This window comes from Alexandromys fortis, unplaced genomic scaffold, assembly GCF_014885135.2.
Source record: "Alexandromys fortis isolate MF-2015 unplaced genomic scaffold, M_Fortis_MF-2015_v1.1 scaffold_250, whole genome shotgun sequence".
NCBI lineage: Eukaryota > Metazoa > Chordata > Mammalia > Rodentia > Cricetidae > Alexandromys > Alexandromys fortis.
This window is the reverse complement of record NW_026068128.1, coordinates 223,217-241,022: the sequence shown is the minus strand read 5'-3', so window position 1 is coordinate 241,022 and position 17,806 is coordinate 223,217. Positions and strand designations below refer to the sequence as shown.

General features: G+C 45.8%; 1 protein-coding gene across 9 annotated transcripts in view; it reads left to right on the top strand.

Annotated features, from left to right (window-relative positions):
• Tead1 (TEA domain transcription factor 1) overlaps nt 1-17,806 on the top strand; it is a 232,370-nt gene that overhangs the window by 168,011 nt on the left and 46,553 nt on the right. For 4 of the 9 annotated variants that reach the window (XM_050125913.1, XM_050125908.1, XM_050125909.1 and 1 more), the window contains 3 exons: nt 1,652-1,714; nt 1,804-1,866; nt 16,598-16,732. In XM_050125913.1, the coding sequence (XP_049981870.1) occupies nt 1,652-1,714; nt 1,804-1,866; nt 16,598-16,732 (261 nt within the window). Of the gene's footprint in view, nt 1-1,651; nt 1,715-1,803; nt 1,867-13,431; nt 15,829-16,597; nt 16,733-17,806 lie in introns of those variants that run through there. The other 5 variants (XM_050125915.1, XM_050125912.1, XM_050125911.1 and 2 more) reach the window with 4 other exon arrangements.

Genomic DNA, 17,806 nt, shown 5'->3' with positions numbered 1-17,806 from the left:
AAGGAAAGTAAAACAACTAACCCATGTGATGGGTGGCTCGTTAATGGGAAAACATATATATGTTTTTTTAATGTTAACCTACATGGAATGGCACGGCACAGAGAGTTCAGCAGCTGCAGCTAACTAGATGTGGTAGAGTATACCTCTAATCCCAGCTACTTGGGAGTCTGAGATTTCTGGATCTTTTAAGCCCCAGTTCAAGACCACTCGGGCAACATAGTGAGAGACCTCATCTCGAAATAATTAAAGGGAGGCGAGGGGGGCGATGCCTGAGGCCTGAATCAGGAGTATGCACACCCCCCCTAGAAAGCTTACCTTTCTGGAGTGTGGATCAAGGGGCTGAGCTGTCACCCAGAAAGGCTGCCTGTGCTGACCCCTTGCTGAGTCAGCAGACAGAGCCCGGCAGGCACTGTCTGCTGGGGATGCACCAGCTATGGCCCTCATTGAGTCGGGGTGAAAATGAGTACCCACAGGAGCCAGATGGAGGGGTGAAGAGGATGGGGGAGCCCCTGCTTCTTTGGAAACGGGAAGAAAGTGAATTATTGAAACTCCAAAACCAAATTTGACCACCAAAAGATCTTTATTCCTGCCGAGTCCTGTTGTTAAGAGTCACTGGAGAGTTTGAGATGGGTAACTGCCAGAAAGCCCATGGCCTTGAACTTGTAATGGGAAGGAGGTTGACAGTCTCCTAATACAGACTGGCAGGTCTCAAATGCTGAACTGGCTTTTAGCTGGTGAGCTCTGGTCATTTGCCTGGCGACCCCTTCACTCGGGGCTTTTTTTAAATTTAATCAAGTCCCACTGAAATAGATGCTGGTTTGCCTGCCCGGTGTGTGTCAGAGGCCTTAACTCATTATCATCTTCAGGGTTGCCTGTAAGCCACCTTTGGCGACACCTCTCCAGCGTGCGGTGCAGCAGAGCGGAGTGGTTTTCCAACCCAGATTTTAACTGACTGCCAGGCTGGCTGGCTGGCTGTAGTCACACATTGCGTTTTGTAATAATATGCAGATCCACTTGGCACACAGGCGATTCCCGAAAGAGTCGAAGAGCTAAAGACATTTTAAAGGTGGGGGGAAAAGGCTTTGCTAACTGGGTCCCATTTCTCTTGGTGTCAGTATTATTTCAGCGTTTGCCATAGAACCTAGAGTCCCCCAGGAGCTCAGCTTTGATTCTGTAGAGCACGTTAATTTATGGACAGTTTGCTCTAAATTGAGAAAGGAAGATTTTTTTTCTCTCCTGTCACTGAGGTGTAATTGTTTTTATTTCCCTCTACCCCTGCCTTTTTAATTTTATAAAAATGCTCTCCCCCTCTCACGGCTTTGCAAATGTGGTTTCCCCCAGCATTCACCTGTGATCTCTTCAGGTGGGACCATGGGAAGTGAGCCCGCCCAAACTTGTGAATCAAGTCCCTGCAGTGAGGACCCCATCCAGAACGCTTTAGATCAGTGCTGGGGGCTTGGTGTCTGGCTGGGACTGTCTGTTCCTAACCGCAGAGCTTCGTTGAGATGCAAATAACCTCCCCTCCCCCGCCCTTCCCAAGGAGTAGCGATTTTATATTTGATTTCCTTTTTTTTGTTTTTTGTTTTTTTGTTTTTTTTTTTTGTTTTGTTTTTCTCGTTTTGTTTCCCCCGCATAAACCCGAAAAATGTAGGTGTCTAGTCATATACAGGTCTTAGCAAGAAAGAAAGTTCGAGAAATTCAAGCCGCCATTAAGGTACGTCTGGCTTGCCCAGTTGTAGGGGGCTTTTCATCTCCATGGTTACAGGCTTTTCCTTTGTTTTCCTCCCTTCCCCTACCCTGCAGGTGTCTAGTCACATTCAGGTTCTTGCCAGAAGGAAATCTCGTGATTTTCATTCCAAGCTAAAGGTATGCGCTTTTCTGCTTTTTGGCTCGTGGTTGCTATGCACCTCACTTCCTGTTTTCCATGGTGACTGGTGAATGCCTGGTGCCGGGATTCTTGTAACCTAGCTTCCTAGCATGTGAGAGCTGTTTACATTTCTTTGTGTCTAATCTCTCTGTCCTGGCCGCCTCACGTTAAACTGTGTGCGTGTGTGTGAGTGTGTGTGTGTTCCCAGTAACAACGCAATCGCAGCAGAGAGCTGGTCTTGATAACTTCAGCACAGAAACATGATTTAAAAAAAAAAAATAAAACTATTCTAATAACTGCCCTGTAGCACTGAGCTAGCAATTTACACCCAGAGAAACAGTTGATATATACTTAAAAAAGAAAAGAAAGAAATCATTCCCTAGAGTTGTGAAATGACTTTATAACACACATTTAGAAAGGACTCTCCTTTGTAGTTTTAAACAAATGCTTAGGGGGCTGGAGAGATGACTCAATGACTCAGAGCGCTGCTGCTCCTCCTGGGAACAGAGGTTCAATTCCCAGCATCTTAGCTGCACCCCACAACCATCTGCAGCTCCAGTTCCAGAGGCTCGAATGCTGTTTTCTGGCCTCTGCCAGCAAAACACACAGGCACATAAATAACAGTAATAATAATCTTAAGAAAATGCATTTTCATATATGTCATTGAACACAGTATTTCCATCAGAAAATATTGTCTGATGTGCTGTTTATTTTAAATAGGTCTCTTTTAATAGAGAAGTCTAAACCAGGCATGGTAGCTTTTGCTGGTGATCCCGTTACATAGGAGGCAGAGGCAGGGAGGACTGCTGCAAATTCATAATAGGTATCATCTCAAAAACAGAAGAGAGAGCTACACATATGGCCATAGGCCAAAAAAAAAAAAAAAAAAGATGAATCTTGGAGATAGCTGAATTCTCAAACTTGTATGCCGGTTTATGTAGAGCTTTTTATATATGCCTCATTTAAAATTCCTCTCCACCGGCACACAGAAATCCAATCAGGCCAAATCAAAGAAAATTAAAATGCCCATGTTTTAATAAATGCAGCACTCTCGGGGGTGGCCAAGAGCATGGCAGGAGAGACAGAAAACTGAGGAGTACATGCAAAACCCTGGACCACATGTTCCTTCTATTGGCCTCCACTTAAATACCCTGTGGGAGTGGTTGGGAGGTGTCAGGATCTGGCATGCTGGGATTTGGAGTCCAGACCCACACAACTCCTAGGCCAGGGGGCTGGGATGGATGCCTGGGGCTGGGGTGATGCTCCCAACTTAACATCACACTTCTCATATTACTTTAAAATTTAAGAATTAAGGCATTGACAATTTTAAATTCTGAGTTCCTTTTCCTACTTCACAGTTTATAGTAAAGTGTATACAACTTTTGCGTTTCTGCAATGCACTAATCCACAGCCTCTGGGAAAATCTTTAGTTCATAGTAAAAATTAATTTAGAATCATGGTGTATCAAATGTTGCTGTTCTCACCTGCCCCCATTACATTTGTGGTTTTATTCCACACCGAAACAATGTCATTTCATAGTGCTGAACACTGGGACCCCTTTCCTAAACCCATCAACTTTAAAAATGCAATCCAGGCCAACTGGCATAGAGCTAGCATAGGGAGGGACAGAGGATGTGCGCTCTGCAGTGGGCAGCATGCTCGCTCGCTCGCACGTGTGGCTGATGGTGGCTGGCTTGGAGCTGCACTGGCTGAGCAGTTGGAAGGCTAAAGGAACTTTCTAGACCCTGCTTTTTAACCAGAGGTGCTATACTCTCTCTGTGGATGTAACTACCCCAGCGCTTGCTCAAATTCTCACTCTGATTCTCATTTCTCTAGGCTAATGAATTAATGATGTACAAAGAAGTTTATAGATATCAATTTTGTATTTCCATCTGTGATGTGACAAGCTTTTTCTCCACTTGTGTGTGTTCCCTGTAGGCTTCTAGGGTGGGGGTGAGGAGGGTGGGGGTGGGAGCTGAATGAAAACCTCAGAAGGTGATAAAAAAACCTGTCTAGCTATCTCCTTGAGGTATCAGAGATCTCTTGGAGGCTTTTCAACTTTCTTTAAATCAAACGTGTCATGATGTTATGTATACGCCGATATTCAGACATAGTTGTTTTTATATATTTGTTTTAAAAAAATTGCTTTCTCCCCACTTTCAACCCATTCTTGAGGGTAGGCACAAGGGGGCTGGCTCAATATTTGAGCCCCAGAAATGCCACTGCCTTTCAGTGGCTACTTTCATTCTTTTCTTCCACACTATTCTTGTATAAATAGAATCTCACAGGATGGTGGTGGTGCACACCTTTAATCCTAGCACTCAGGAGGCAGAGGCAGACGGATCTCTGAGTTCAGTGCCAGCCTGGTCTACAGAGTGAGCTCCAGGACAGCCAGAGCTACACAGACAAACCCTGTTCTTGAAAAACAAAACAAAAAGAAAAAGAAATGAGTCCTCCATGTCTCTCTCCATCACCTAGTTCCTATCAAATGTTATAGGTGTGGCACTCATTGGTGGGCTCTTGGTGGCCATTCCCTGTCCCAGAATTAGCCATATAAATGGGACTCTGAGGTACAGGGCACTGTTGACTGATAGATAGCAGGAAGAGCCTTGATTCGATATGGAGGAAGCACCACGAACACACGCCTGAAGGCCTGTTAGTGCCTGGGATTTCAAGGACACATGTTTAATTCCGATGCAGAACCTTCTGTGTTCTCTCATTGAAGCCCACAAGTTTGCTGTATATTATTCTGATTTCAAGAAAAAGTATGAAGAAATTATGGTTCAATGGGTCAAGACCCTAATTGACTTGGCAGAAAGCTACCAGACCTCATAAAGAGCTAGGGAGGGATTTGAACTTGGCTCTTTCTGAATTTTAAACTAGCAGAAGGCTTCATGCCAGCATACTATAGAGAAGCGGCCACCCCTCAGTCCCTGGAGCTGGACACACAGCCCTTCCACTAAGTGCCTACATTGAGGCTTCTCATATATAGAGGTAAATTGGAGTCGACACTGGTGGTCACCAGTAGCTTTGTGGAAGATGGTGCCTTATCACCCACCCTCTGAGGACCTCAGGACAGTCCAGGAGATAAAAGGGTGGCCAACATTGGTATATCTCTTGCCAGTTGTGTTCCATGGACATTTTAGTCTGATGTTATTTCACTGGCCACCAGCAGAACATGGGTTCATGTCTGCAGATCTTGTGTGGGGTTTGGGGAGGGGTGATCTCAGAGTCCTCTCTCAGCTCTCTCTTCTGGTATCCAGCAGCACTCTGGGAAGACACAACAGTGGCGGGTGTCTTCACCGAGTTCACCTTGGGGACAGGCTGATTGTCTTAGTTAAACTTTCACAATAACTGACGAGATAAACTCAGAACACAGTTTGAAGTCATCTTGAAAAAATCACACAAATAGCTTCCGGGTACGCAGTGGGGGTGGCAGGAAGCAGCCAGGATTACATGAGAAAGATGTAGGAGGCTTGTTGGAGAAGGTGACAGATGACTTGGCTATCACTGGTCTATTCTCATTGGCAGCACCTCTTTCCAGATCTCATGTCTCCAGATACCCAGAAATCAAAGTGGGGCGCGTGTTTGGAGTGGGTGGGTGTTGTGAGTGACGGGGTGTGTGTGCATGTACTTTCTGTAAATACTAAAGCCAGGATCTCATTTCCTTGTCTTCCCACAGAGTTGACAAAATTGGCATGTGTACAACTGGGTCCCTGCTGGGTACTCTTCCCCCGAGCCTACTTGCTTTAAATGTGTGTGTGTTTTTTGTGTGTGGGCGACACTTATCTGGAGGTCAGAAAACAGCTTCGGGCATCTGTTCTCTCCTTCCAGCGTATGGGGCTCGTCAGGCAGTCACCTTTACCTGCCTCTCCATCCCAAGCCTAATTTCTCCTCCGTTACCAGCACAGGGTGAGAGAGAATTCCTTAGGTTACTGATCTTCCAGCAGCTCTCTTGTTGATGAAAGCAACCTGGGGAGGGAAGCGTTTATTTCAGCTTCCAGCTCTCAGGCCATGCTCCATCACTCATGAAACTCAGGAGGGCAGGAGCCTGGAGAACCATGGAGGAACACGACTTGGACTGACTTATTCAGCCTGCTTTCCTGTACAACTCAGGATCACCTGCCCAGGGTGACATCGCTCCTAGTGGACTGGTGCTCACACGTCCATATCAATTATTAATCATGAAAATGCCCCTGCAGTTGCCTACAAGGCCTTCTGACGGAGGTATTTGCTCAGTTGAGGTCCCTCTTTCCTAATGACTCCAGCTTGTGGCAAGCTGACAGGGCACCTCTCCCTTCTTTGCAAGGGTATTTGTGGTGTGTGTGTGTGGGGGGGGTGTAGATAAATGTTGACATTGGGTGTTTTCCTCCATTTCTCTCAACCTTTTATTGAGACAGACCTACAGATCTCCCTGATTAGGCTGCTCTGACCATGCTGCTTGCTCCAGGCTCCCTTGTTTCTACCTCCTGTGTGTTGGATTACAGAAAAGACACCCCCTCCCCATGTGGGTGCTGGGGAATTCAGACTCACTTTCATGGGCGATGTTCTACCCACATTCGTCTCCTCAGCCCGCTTAAACAGCAAGCCTCGTGTTTTAAGTTGAAACCATAGCGTGGAATATCAAAGTGGATCTAATTGACACCCACCCTCCCAGATCCTTAGCTCCAAGTCGTTCTCATGGCTGCTCCTGGGAGTATAGTTTGAGAAACCACCCTGCCTCAGGCAGAAGGCCACGGAAGTCTCTAACCTCGGCCTGTTTTTTTTTTTTTTCAACCTTAGTGTCCCACATATAATGCGTGTTCCTGACACATTTCTCTGAGCAAAAGAATGACTCATGTAGGTGACAGAGCCTCTCCTGACATTCTCATTGACTGTGTTGCTATTGACTGGCTCTCAGAGTGACCGTAGGCTCGGTCATCTCCCAGGGATGCAGACTCTAAGTCAGTCTCCATCTTAGCGTGCAGGAAAAGGTTCTGTTGAACTTTAAAAATAAGGGAGTGATTGCTTCACTTAACCTCGGGGGTTTCTTCAAATCCGGTGCATTGTCGGCCTTGGCCTTGTAGAGCTGGTAATCTGGGGGAAAACACTAAGCTTTATGCCAATTCCCTGGTCAGTTTCCCACATGAAACAGGGCCCAGAGAAGAAAGAACATGATCTGAGGGTGGAACATTGAAGAAAATTCCATGAAGTGGATCCAGTTAGACCTGGGCATAGAGGAACCTATTAAGTTTTCATATAGGTAGGGAATATGGAACGCCCCAAAGAGTACAGTGGACCATGATTAAAGCAGCCCTGCGTCGTAGCACTGAAGCGGGAGCTGCCCAAGGTGCTGGGAAGCATCCAGAGGCTATTCTGGAAAGACCTTAAAGCTTGCTCTATCCTAGGTATATAGTAAGAGAGGTCAAGTTAGAGGCAGCGGCCTAGTGCCTGGCCTCTGACAGTGTGGTAGGACAAGTAGGTGCCTGGGCCAGGGACTCTTCCACAGCCTTGGCTCTACTCAGGTACCTTCTGTTGTCCCTTAAGGTTGACCTCCACTCACCCCTACTTCTCTACTATGACTGCTTTGGTTTCCTTCCTTCCTATGAGTACTAGCTCTGTTCTTAAGTCTGTAAGATATATGATGGAACTGCTGAACAAGATTTTTAAAAAGACATTTATTTATATACTTTCTGTATATGCGAGTTTTGTCTGCATGTACGTCTGCTTACCAGAAGATGGCATCGGGTTCCATTATAGACAGTGGCGAACTGCTCTGTGAGTCCTGAGAATTGAACTCAGGACCTCTGGATGAGCAGCCAGTGCTCTTAACTGTTGAGCCAACTCTCCAGCCCCCTGAATAAGATTTGTAGTAACACATTTAAAATGTAGCTTGTTAAGAGCTGGGAAACGGCAGAGTCAAGAAAGTGCTTGCCAAGCAAACCGGAAGACCTGGGCTTAGATCCACAGCACCCATGTAAAAGCTGGTACAGGGGCACATCTCTAATCCTCGTGCTGGGGAGCTCCCTTAGGAGCCAGCCTAGCTTGTCTCAGAACAATAAGGTGGAGAGTGATTGAAGGTGCACACACACACACACACACACACACACACACACACAGTGAATTTCTTAATGTTGGGTTCTTTCAGAGTGACACTGATTACCTGAGAGCATGCATTAGTATTAACTATGAAGGTTTTATTTTAAGATTTATTTATTTATTATGTATACAACATTCTGCCTCCATGTTTGCCCGCACACCAGAGGAGGGCGCCAGATCTCATTACAGATGGTTGTGAGCCACCATGTGGTTGCTGGGAATTGAACTCAGAACCTCTGGAAGAGCGGCCAGTGCTCTTAACCACTGAGCCATCTCTCCAGCCGTTAACATGAAGTTTTTACTTTTTGCTAAATTTTAAATCTATAAAAGTCACTACATAGTCAGGTGTGCTTACTCCATACCTGTAATAACAGCATTGGGGAGACTGGGAGGCGCGGGGAGGGGGGGAAGTCACAAATTTAAGGTCAGTCTCCTAGGCTGACCATAGCTACATCACAAAAAACAAAGCACAATACTTAGGTTTGTGTACTCACTCCAGAAGTGACTTTTTGCTTCCTTTTGCTGTTGTTGTTGTTACAGAACAATCAAGAGGGGAAACATTATTCTGTACTTTTTCTGATTTCTTCCAACCTCCCTCCCTTCCCTTGCTTCCCCTATTCTCCAGCCTTCCTTTTGTTACTTTGATAAAATAAAACCAAGGGAAACTCTCTCCGCATCTTGCTCTGAAGCTGTATTAAGCTGAATGTGGCTCGTTGTCTACCAGGACTTCTTGCTGTTGCCCTTGACAGCAGCACAAGATTCCCTCTGCAGTTACAGCAGCTTCAGAAGACAGAGGTGGTCACTTGGTGTGACCCCAGGCCTTAGTCATGTGGGAGAGATGCAGGGTGGCCCAGTGAGAGTTAGCTGGGATTGTATAGCCCAGGGAGTGCTTGCCTGGCATGGTTGGATCCCTAACAGTGTGAAAAGAAGACCAAATATCAGAGAAGGGAGGATGGTGTCAGCCACTCAAGTAGACACTCATAGAGAACCTCATAGTAGAGAAAGGAATGAAAGGCATTTGCAGCCAGAGCACCAAGGTAGTGGAAATTCACTTAGGCAAGGGTTTATCTTATCTTGATCAAAATGCCTAAGAAAGAAGCAAAAGTGCTTCCTCTAGGCCTCTGGGAGCTTCTCTTTGAGGATGCTTCCCTGCTTTGACAGAGCTCCTGGGACCCAGGACTCTTGTGCAAGTGGGTGTTTTAGATGACCCTGGGCTCTGTTGCTGTCCTGATTCCACCAGCAAAGCAGAAGGTCGATCCACACAGCAGTAAGCAAGTGCACTCTAGGTCTATGGCCTAGATGGATTGGAATTTACAGATACCACCTTGGAGCTGGCTGTTTGATGTTGTCACCAGCTGCATCTGCTGCAGCAACACCTGCCATCTGACACCCTAGTCCCCTGCAGTTTAGAACCCTACTGAAATCTCAGCTAGGGTTGTAGGAGGCAGCATAGTCGTCTGAGGACCTGCTCGCAACAATTGAAATTCTTTCCTTCTCTGAAGTGTTTTAGTCTCCACGAATCTATCCAAATTAGCTCTTTTAGAGATTCTGCAGATTGAGACCCAGCCTGGCATGGGAAAATAATGCAGCTGTGTTTTCCATGTTTTGCATATTTTCTTTCCTCTTTTGAGTTCCCACACAGTGCCTTTTGCTCTGAGTCTCCTTCTTCACCCAGGATGTCCAGAACTATCAAGGCAGAGACCCTGGAATTTATGCGCTGGTATGCAGATGGCCAAGGGAGATGGACAGAGCCAGCCCTTTTACCCTGCGTTTGTGTTTAAGTGATTGCACAGCATGAGGAAATAGGAAGAGGAAAGGAGGCCTTGCTCTGTCCTCACTGTGGCAGGAGTCTGTCTTGGGCAGATTTGTTTTGTGTCCGGCTGTGGCATGCAATGAAGAAAAGCTCCCACCAGTGCCTCATCCAAGCCGCCTGTGCCTCTGATCTATCCAGCGACTGAAATTGCTATGCGAACTCTGCTGAGGCCTTCATTTCTGCCCTGGGGCCCTTTGTGATTTGATCTTCGAACAGACCTTTCTTTCCAGTCCACCATTCCTTCTAATAAGCAAAGAACTTAAAAGTTCAAATCATTGATTTTATTCTTTCAAGTTCAAGAACTTTTTGGAGCATCACTCAAGTACAGCCTGCTGCATCCAGTTAGTGTTAACAATAAGGCATACTCCAGGGGAGACAGCCGTGTGGCACTCCCTGTGGTCCTTGGGCCACACGGGAAGTGGGACCTGAACAAAACACAAGATCCCAAGCCTTGATGGAAACCTACATCCTTCAAGCCACATCTTGGGTTTGAGAAACCATGCTGGCTTCCTTCAGGGTCCAGTCTTCAGGTTCTCTTGCATTCATTACATGAATCTTTTGGTCTCAGAGGCACAGTAGCTGATGTGGGGTGGAATTAAAATCTCCGCCAGGAATATGGCAATGCAGGACTGACTTTGTGAGGGAGTCCAGCATTGAATCTGTTTGCCTCTCTATGCAGGCTGAACAAGATTCAAAGTTTTTTTTTTTTTTTAAGGGTAAACTGAAGCAGCTCTGTTTTATGTTTTTATCTAAATTGAGAAATCTCTTGCTAAGCTACCTCCAAGGTATATCAGAGAGAACGCTCTAGAATAATGCTGGCGACCAAGATTGTGCACTAAAGACCAGAGCTCCTGAGCAGCAGGTCATGGTAGGGGAAGCCTGGATGGTGAGCCAGTGGGTTGCCATCTTGTCTGATCCTGGCTGCCCTTGCTTTTACTTTAGCAAGGAGGCAGAAAGGGCTCAGAAAAAACTTTGTGACCTGTCTGGGGTTACAGATCTGACCCTAATCTTTAGCCTGTCTAGTGCCAAAGCAAGTTCTTTGCAGAGCTATGCAGAAGGGTCCCGGTGACTTGATGCTGTGCATGGGTCTCTCCAGCTGGCCTTTCTCCTCTGAGTTTGAGGGAAATGGCGAAGATGCTCAGTGAAGGCCAGCTCCCACTCTTAGAGCTCAGCTGCCAGCTCCCAGACACAGGACTGAGCTCCAGACCGCAGCTGGCCCGCATCCTCGATTCTTAGGACCGTCTCAAGGCTCACCTACCCAGCTCCTCATCTGCGGTTCTTTGTGAAGCCAGGGGCCTGCATCAGAAGAAAAGAACCACTGCGGACAATGACACAGAGCTAAACATAGCCCTGTACATTTGAAAATGAACAATGTGTAAAAGCCTTGAAAAATTTTTTCTTTGATGTGAATGGAGTCTTCGGCATTTCAGAATACAATGCGATGAATTAATTGCTCCTCATTAGGCAGCAAGTCAGGCCAGTGCTGAATGTGGCTTCCCTCCTCCTCTGTAGCTGTGGCCTGACCAGAGTCGCCCCTTTTGTGTTTGCTCCCGCCTTCTGCAATGATAGGCAAATTAGAGATCGCTGCTAGAAAACATTCAAGGGCCCCATCCTTTGCCCAGACCACCTTATGTTTTTGTGATGTTTATCTGCTCGGGGGTCACGGTTAATTGTTGCAGAGGTCACATGTATCCACACTATGCTTGATTAGAAACATCTGCAAAAGTAATTCTTAGGGAAGTATTTCATGTTTTGTCTGGTAGAAAGAACCCCCCGCCCCCCAAGCAAATTGCTGTTTTCTCTCCCTTGTGTTATAATTTTATTTGCTGGGGAAAGCAAGTTTGCAGGAAATTATGTAATAGCTTATGAGAGCTTTTTGCTCTTGGTTTCTATGACTTCATATGTATTTTCCCATACTAGTGCTAATTTTTCCATATGAATAAATCAGATTGGGATCTAAATTCCTAGATGATATAGCCCATGAATAAATTGGTGTGTTGTATCATTTGTATATATACTCTGTATATTCTGTATATGAGAACGTCACAGGTTATCTGTATATATAGCATGCTGTTCATTAATGAATGGCAGCTGAGATACACTACAAATAGGCACACGCATATTCATTATCCTCAAAGTTTTTCTTTGGAAAATGTCTAGAGACAATGAGATTGCTTTTGCAAGCTAACTGTGTGCTGGCAAAGCAATGAAAAAGGAGGGAAAGGTTCATATGATAACTAGAGTCTGGTTGATACAGTGTCCTGGACTGAAGAACACCCTCTTCAGCCATGTGCATTCACATTGCTGCGTTTCCATTATGTTACACACAGGCATTTCCCTAACACCTCGTCCATTCTGATCACAAAGGGGAGGCAGCCAGCAGATCACGAATATGAAAGCCTGTGTACTAACAGTTTGTGAAGTTTCAGGTTGAGGAGTTTATGAGTGGCGCAGCCTGTTGGACTATGCAGATGGGGCAGGGGCGATGAGGCCTTTGAGGGTGGACAACATATTATAAATGGCCAGAAAGGGAGGGTAGATAATGAGGCTCCTACCTCTAGCCCAGACTTTTCCAGCATCTTTGGCCCCTGTTTGCTACTCTCTGGCAGTTCAGTGGGCCATGGGCTCAAGAGAAACAGGGAGTGTGAACTCGTCCCCTTCCCCACTCCCTCCCCCTGACTGTTTCTCTTCTTCTGTGTACACATACACATACTCAGTGTTTCCTGGGGTCTAAGACAGGCAGAGCATAACTCAATATTGACTTACTGCAGTGTTTCAAGATAAAACAGTACGTTCATCCTTTGTAAATCTCATCCTCATCTTGGAAACATTGAGAGGTGCAAATACATCTTAGAGTGAAATTAATTTGGTGTGTGAACATAGCTCACATTTCTTACACGTAGCACCGAGACTTGCGTGGTCCATCAGCCCCTCTTCCTTTGTGTGAGGGTGAGCAGAGCCAACAGATAAAGACCAGGATATTATCCCATAGTGACACAGGCAAGCAATTTACCCAGGTTTGACACTTGGGGTGATAATTTTTCTAAAGCCAGGCGCATGTCTCTGTGCTGCAAATGACAGCTGAGAGATTGTCTTTCCGAACTCCCATCAGGGTAAGAGGGTCTGCAGCCAGGCTCTTATCCTGATTTTCGTGTAGCCTGGCCCGTGCTTATTATCCATCTCTGGGGTTGCTTTAGATTATAGACCCCCCCCCAAAAAAAAACATGCACGCATCCACCACAACCCTTTTAATTTTCCCATGTATATTGTGATGAAAGACCACTGCTATGAGATCTAATGAATAGAGTATTTCTGCCGAAAATGGCAGGAAGTCACAAGTGTAGACATTTCAGTCCATTTACAGAAAATTGCCTGTTCTCAGGCAGGTGGGTCAAGTGTAGGAGCCTCTAGTGTAGATAACATTTCCGCCCCACGCTTGGCTTTCTGTCATGACAGGCAGCTAAGAGGTGCCCAGATCTGAACAAACTACTCGGTTGTACTCGGTTGCTTCTGTTCATTAGTTCACTGGCCTTATAGATTATGATATGCTGGTTATAATGGAATTCGCCAGCCACACTCATAGCTACAAATGCCTGCATTTATAATAGAGCCAGGAGGGTGTAAGAAACTCAGGTACAGTTCTTCCTAAGTGAAAAAAGTGAAGAAAGTGAAGGGCCTGACTTGACTTGCCCTGGGTAGGACAGGAAGCCAGGCACTTGAATCCCTACCAGGCATAGTTCACTCCAGAAAAGCTTTGGGTACTCCAGACATCACAGAGACAATCCCTCTGCTCTCCTGTATTTGTTTTTATTAATGTGCCTGCCAGAGTGGCCAGTGTCGTTAAGTAGATGAGTCAGATCTTGTTCTGAAGCTGTGGAGGTAATCAACAAAGGTAGTTTCTTTTCTCCCTTCATGCTGACTAATTTCTTTGTTTCAAAATAAGGAGAATGAGGCTGGTGAGATGGCTCCACAGGCAAAGCACTGTGCCAAGTCTTAGGATCTGAGTTCAATCCCAGGGACTCACAGAATGGAAGGAGAGAACTGCCTCCTGCAAACTGGCTTCTGACCTCCACATGGCAGCACATACATACTTAATAAATGTCTATCAAGCCTTCATGGGTGTTTGAAGAACTTTTGAACATACCTAGCAAAGAGAAATGTTTCAAGCAGGTCTCTTTTAAGGAGGCTGCTTGTTGGTTACACAGAAACTATATTATTTAAATCACCTCTTGGCCCATTAGCTCTAGCTTATTATTGGCTAACTTACATGTTAATTTAACCCATTTCTAGTAATCTGTGTATTGCCACGTGGCTGTGGCTTACCTGGTAAAGTCCATCTGGCTCCAGTGGGCTACATGGCTTCTCTCTACTCTGCCTTCTTACTCTCAGCATTCAGTTTAGTTTTCCCTGCCTAGCTCTGTTCTACCCTATCAGGCCAAACCAGTTTCTTTATTCATTAACCAATAAAAACAACACATAGACAGAAGAACCTCCTACATCACAGGTCCTCTTAGCCAGTAGGTTGTGGAGATTCAAGGAACTGGACCTGGGCTTTGGTTTCATAGGCTGCCCCCGAAAATGCACCAATCCTATTTGACACTAGGCCAGGCAGACACACCCCTCCCATCAGCATCTCATAGACACAGAATTCACAGGTCTCTGAGAGGCTGAGGACTCTCACTGAGCAGAGCCAGGTTCTGGAGTGGCTCTGTTCTTCAGAATTCACTCCAGCTGAGCAGCAAAAAGTCTGGGCCTCCCTTTTTTAAAGCACCAGGTCTGGGCCCTAAAGAAGTTATAAAGCATAGGGAAGACACCTATGGCCATTCCTCTGCCATTACCTAAGCAAATTGCTCAGAGAGTTTTTATAACCTCACCGGGGATGGGCCCCAAGAAAATCTAGCAAGTATGTGTTGGTGTTCTTTACTGTGACTAGAGCCGTTCTTACTGCCCATAGATCCCTTCTGAGGGGAGGGGTGGGGCCAGGTGAAGCCATGGGGCTTTCAAAGTAGATTGACTGGCCCTGACATCTGTGCTTGTTGGGCTCAGCTGTGCTTTAGGACACATAAATGCTCCCAGTCCATCATAAAATTTTATTCACACACACACACACAAGTTTATAAATAGCCTTAAATTCTACTTGCATCAACTTCAGGCGGTTTGACTGGCTAGCCAATGAAGAGATCCTAAGCATCTTTCCTAGTCACGCTAGAACATTCTAGCAGGGGCCAGCAATCAAGCAAGTGTCCCAGCCTTCAGTGTGCCAGTGCAGCTTGGAGAGCCAGCTAAGGGCTCACTAGCTCTTGAGTATAAAATACAGCAATGTAAAAATGCATCCTTAGCTCCTCCTGTTCTCCCTTCTTATTCTTCCGCTTAGTTTCAAGCAACTTGTAGTAGGATAGTTTTATCCTTTATGAACCTGTCTCTTGATAATGAGCTTTTAGAAAACTTCTCATGGTGTCCTGGTGTGCTGGTGCAAAGTGCTGTCCACATTTTTGGAGAATCAAAAGCTTCCAGAATTGTTTCCAAGTCTGATTCTTTCTCAAGCTCCTCTTAATCTTTCCTTTGGCGGCTTGTCCTGTTTACCCCTCACCTTTGGTTAACTGTATACTTGGAAGCTGCCAGGAGGCTGACACTTGGTGTCTCTCAGTCACTGTCCCTCACTGTATGCTCTGAGAGGCACCTTTGTAGAAGGTTGTTGGTGCCGCTGTTTTGTTCCTGCTTCAGTGGCCTGTGGGCTCTGAGTACAGACCCTCACACTCCTCAAGCCTTGCATGTACCCATGAGGCTTGCTACACACAAGGCCTGACCCTTGTTTCATTTATAATGGGGACACCACATAACCACATAGTCAGGGAGTTGGGGGTGGGGGTGTTATACCAATGGTGGTTGTTGGATAGCTATCTGTGTGGTACTCCCCTAAAGTATAGATAATGCCCACATTCACATTTTTATAGCACCAGAATGTTGTGTTTATACATATTATTTTTTAACTAAAGAAGAAAAGTAACCCTGCCTTTGTACGTGATTCTTTTAACAAACTGTTTATTGTTGTATCCAGGTAACAAGCATGGTAAGTATATCCTCTAAACTGAGTATCTGTATTTTAGCTGTGCTTGGCAGACTTTTTATTTTGGCTAGCTTTGTGTTACCAGTCTTGGCTTTGTAGAAAAAAAAAATCCATTTAGGAAAGGAACGACTGTAGCATCACCTACACTGTGAGCTTTAGTAAAGGAACCACTGTAGCCTTAGCCCCATAGCATGTGCCCCGACAGCATGCTGCTTGGCTGCCCCCTGCCCGTCTGCCGCTTCTGAGCTGCCCCTCCATAGATGCCTTCTAGGGTTCCTGGGCCTTGAATGATACCAGCAGGGCCTGGCACCCAAGTAGTGCTCCTTACATTCTGTAGATGGCGCTGTGGCCCAGTGACAGCAGGCACCCAGGTAGCACTCCTTACATTCTGTGGATGGCCCTGCCTCTGCTGATCACCGTGCTTCTTACCTCTCACTTGAAAGCAGGGTCACCTTTTCCCCTAGTGTGATAAGTCTTTGAGAATTCTTCTGGAAATAGAAACAATGGATACATTGTTTACCTTCCTGTCTATTGGAAAATTGATTAAGGGTTTAAAACCCAACCTCGCCCCTAGGTATTGCTTGCTAGTAGCCCCAGTTCCATAAGTCAGAGTCTCAGCCTCGTGGCTGTGTTGATTTCTCTTTGTGCATGTGAGCTTTCCTGGCCCCCGTGTGGCTCTGTATTGTAGTCTTTGTGCTCGTGGCTGTACTGTTTGACCCACATGGTAGTCATGTGTTCGGTATTAAGTCCGTGTGTCACTGTCATCTTCAAGGATCAGACTGCCAAGGACAAGGCCTTGCAGCACATGGCTGCCATGTCATCAGCCCAGATCGTTTCGGCTACTGCTATCCACAACAAGCTGGGGCTGCCTGGGATTCCACGCCCCACCTTCCCAGGGGCACCGGGGGTAAGTTAGGAACCGAATCCAGAATGATGGTTTATTGGGTATGATGGTATAGCTACTCGTGAGGCTGATTTAGGAAGATTATAAATTTGAAAACCTGTTTGGTCTACGTAATAAGTTCAAGGTCAGACTGTCAACTTGATGAGGTCCTATCTAAAACTAGAACTAAAAGGGGCTCAGTGAGGATGTGGCTCAGTGGTAGAGCACTTGCTCATATATTAAGCCCTTAGGACAATCCACAATATCACAAAATAAAATAACAGATGGTGGATATACAAATGGATAGACAGACAGAAAGATAGATGAATAGATTAAAAGACAAATGATAGATGGATGATAGGTAGATGGGTGGATGGATGAGTATATATAGATGTTAGGTGGGTGGATAGATAGATGGATGATTGATAGATGATAGATGATGGATTCATAGATATGTAAGACAAGGAAGGTGAGAAAGATGAGGCTAGAAAGAAAAGAGAAGAAAATTGGAAATAAGAAGAATAAAATAGGAAGAGATAAATGTTTTGTTTTTGGTGTTCCATTTAGTTGTGAACTGCCTCTTTCACTCTTTCCTGCTTCTTGGTCTCCATCCCTGTATCCTTAGGGTCACTGTATATCAACCACAGGGCAACTCCTGAAGGCTGAGAAGCTGTCTGTTGCATCTTGTTTCATCCCAGGGCCTTCTTCAGTAGTCTCATTGTCATGGCCATTCTCTAGATGCCAAAGCTGGGGTTACTCAGTAGTGAGACTCCAGTAGAGGCGTCTTGGTTGATCAAATAAGTAATACTGTCAGGATTTTCCCTTTCTCCCTCAATGGGGACTAGCAGGCCCCAAAGGCCTTAGGTATGCTCACTGCAAAAATGAGGGCCCTAGTTGCTTCTCCAAGCTCTGGCTTCATTATTTCAAAGTCTATTGAGAACTACATACTGTGGGGTGTACAGGAAGCACTTGGAGTAGAGGAGTGCCAGTCTGTGTAGAATAAACTCAAGTGCTTCCATATTGCCTCTTGGCCTTAGGAGAGTTGTCAGGTCGCAATGGCAAAGGAAGCCCTCCCCACCCCACCCCATTACTAGGTTA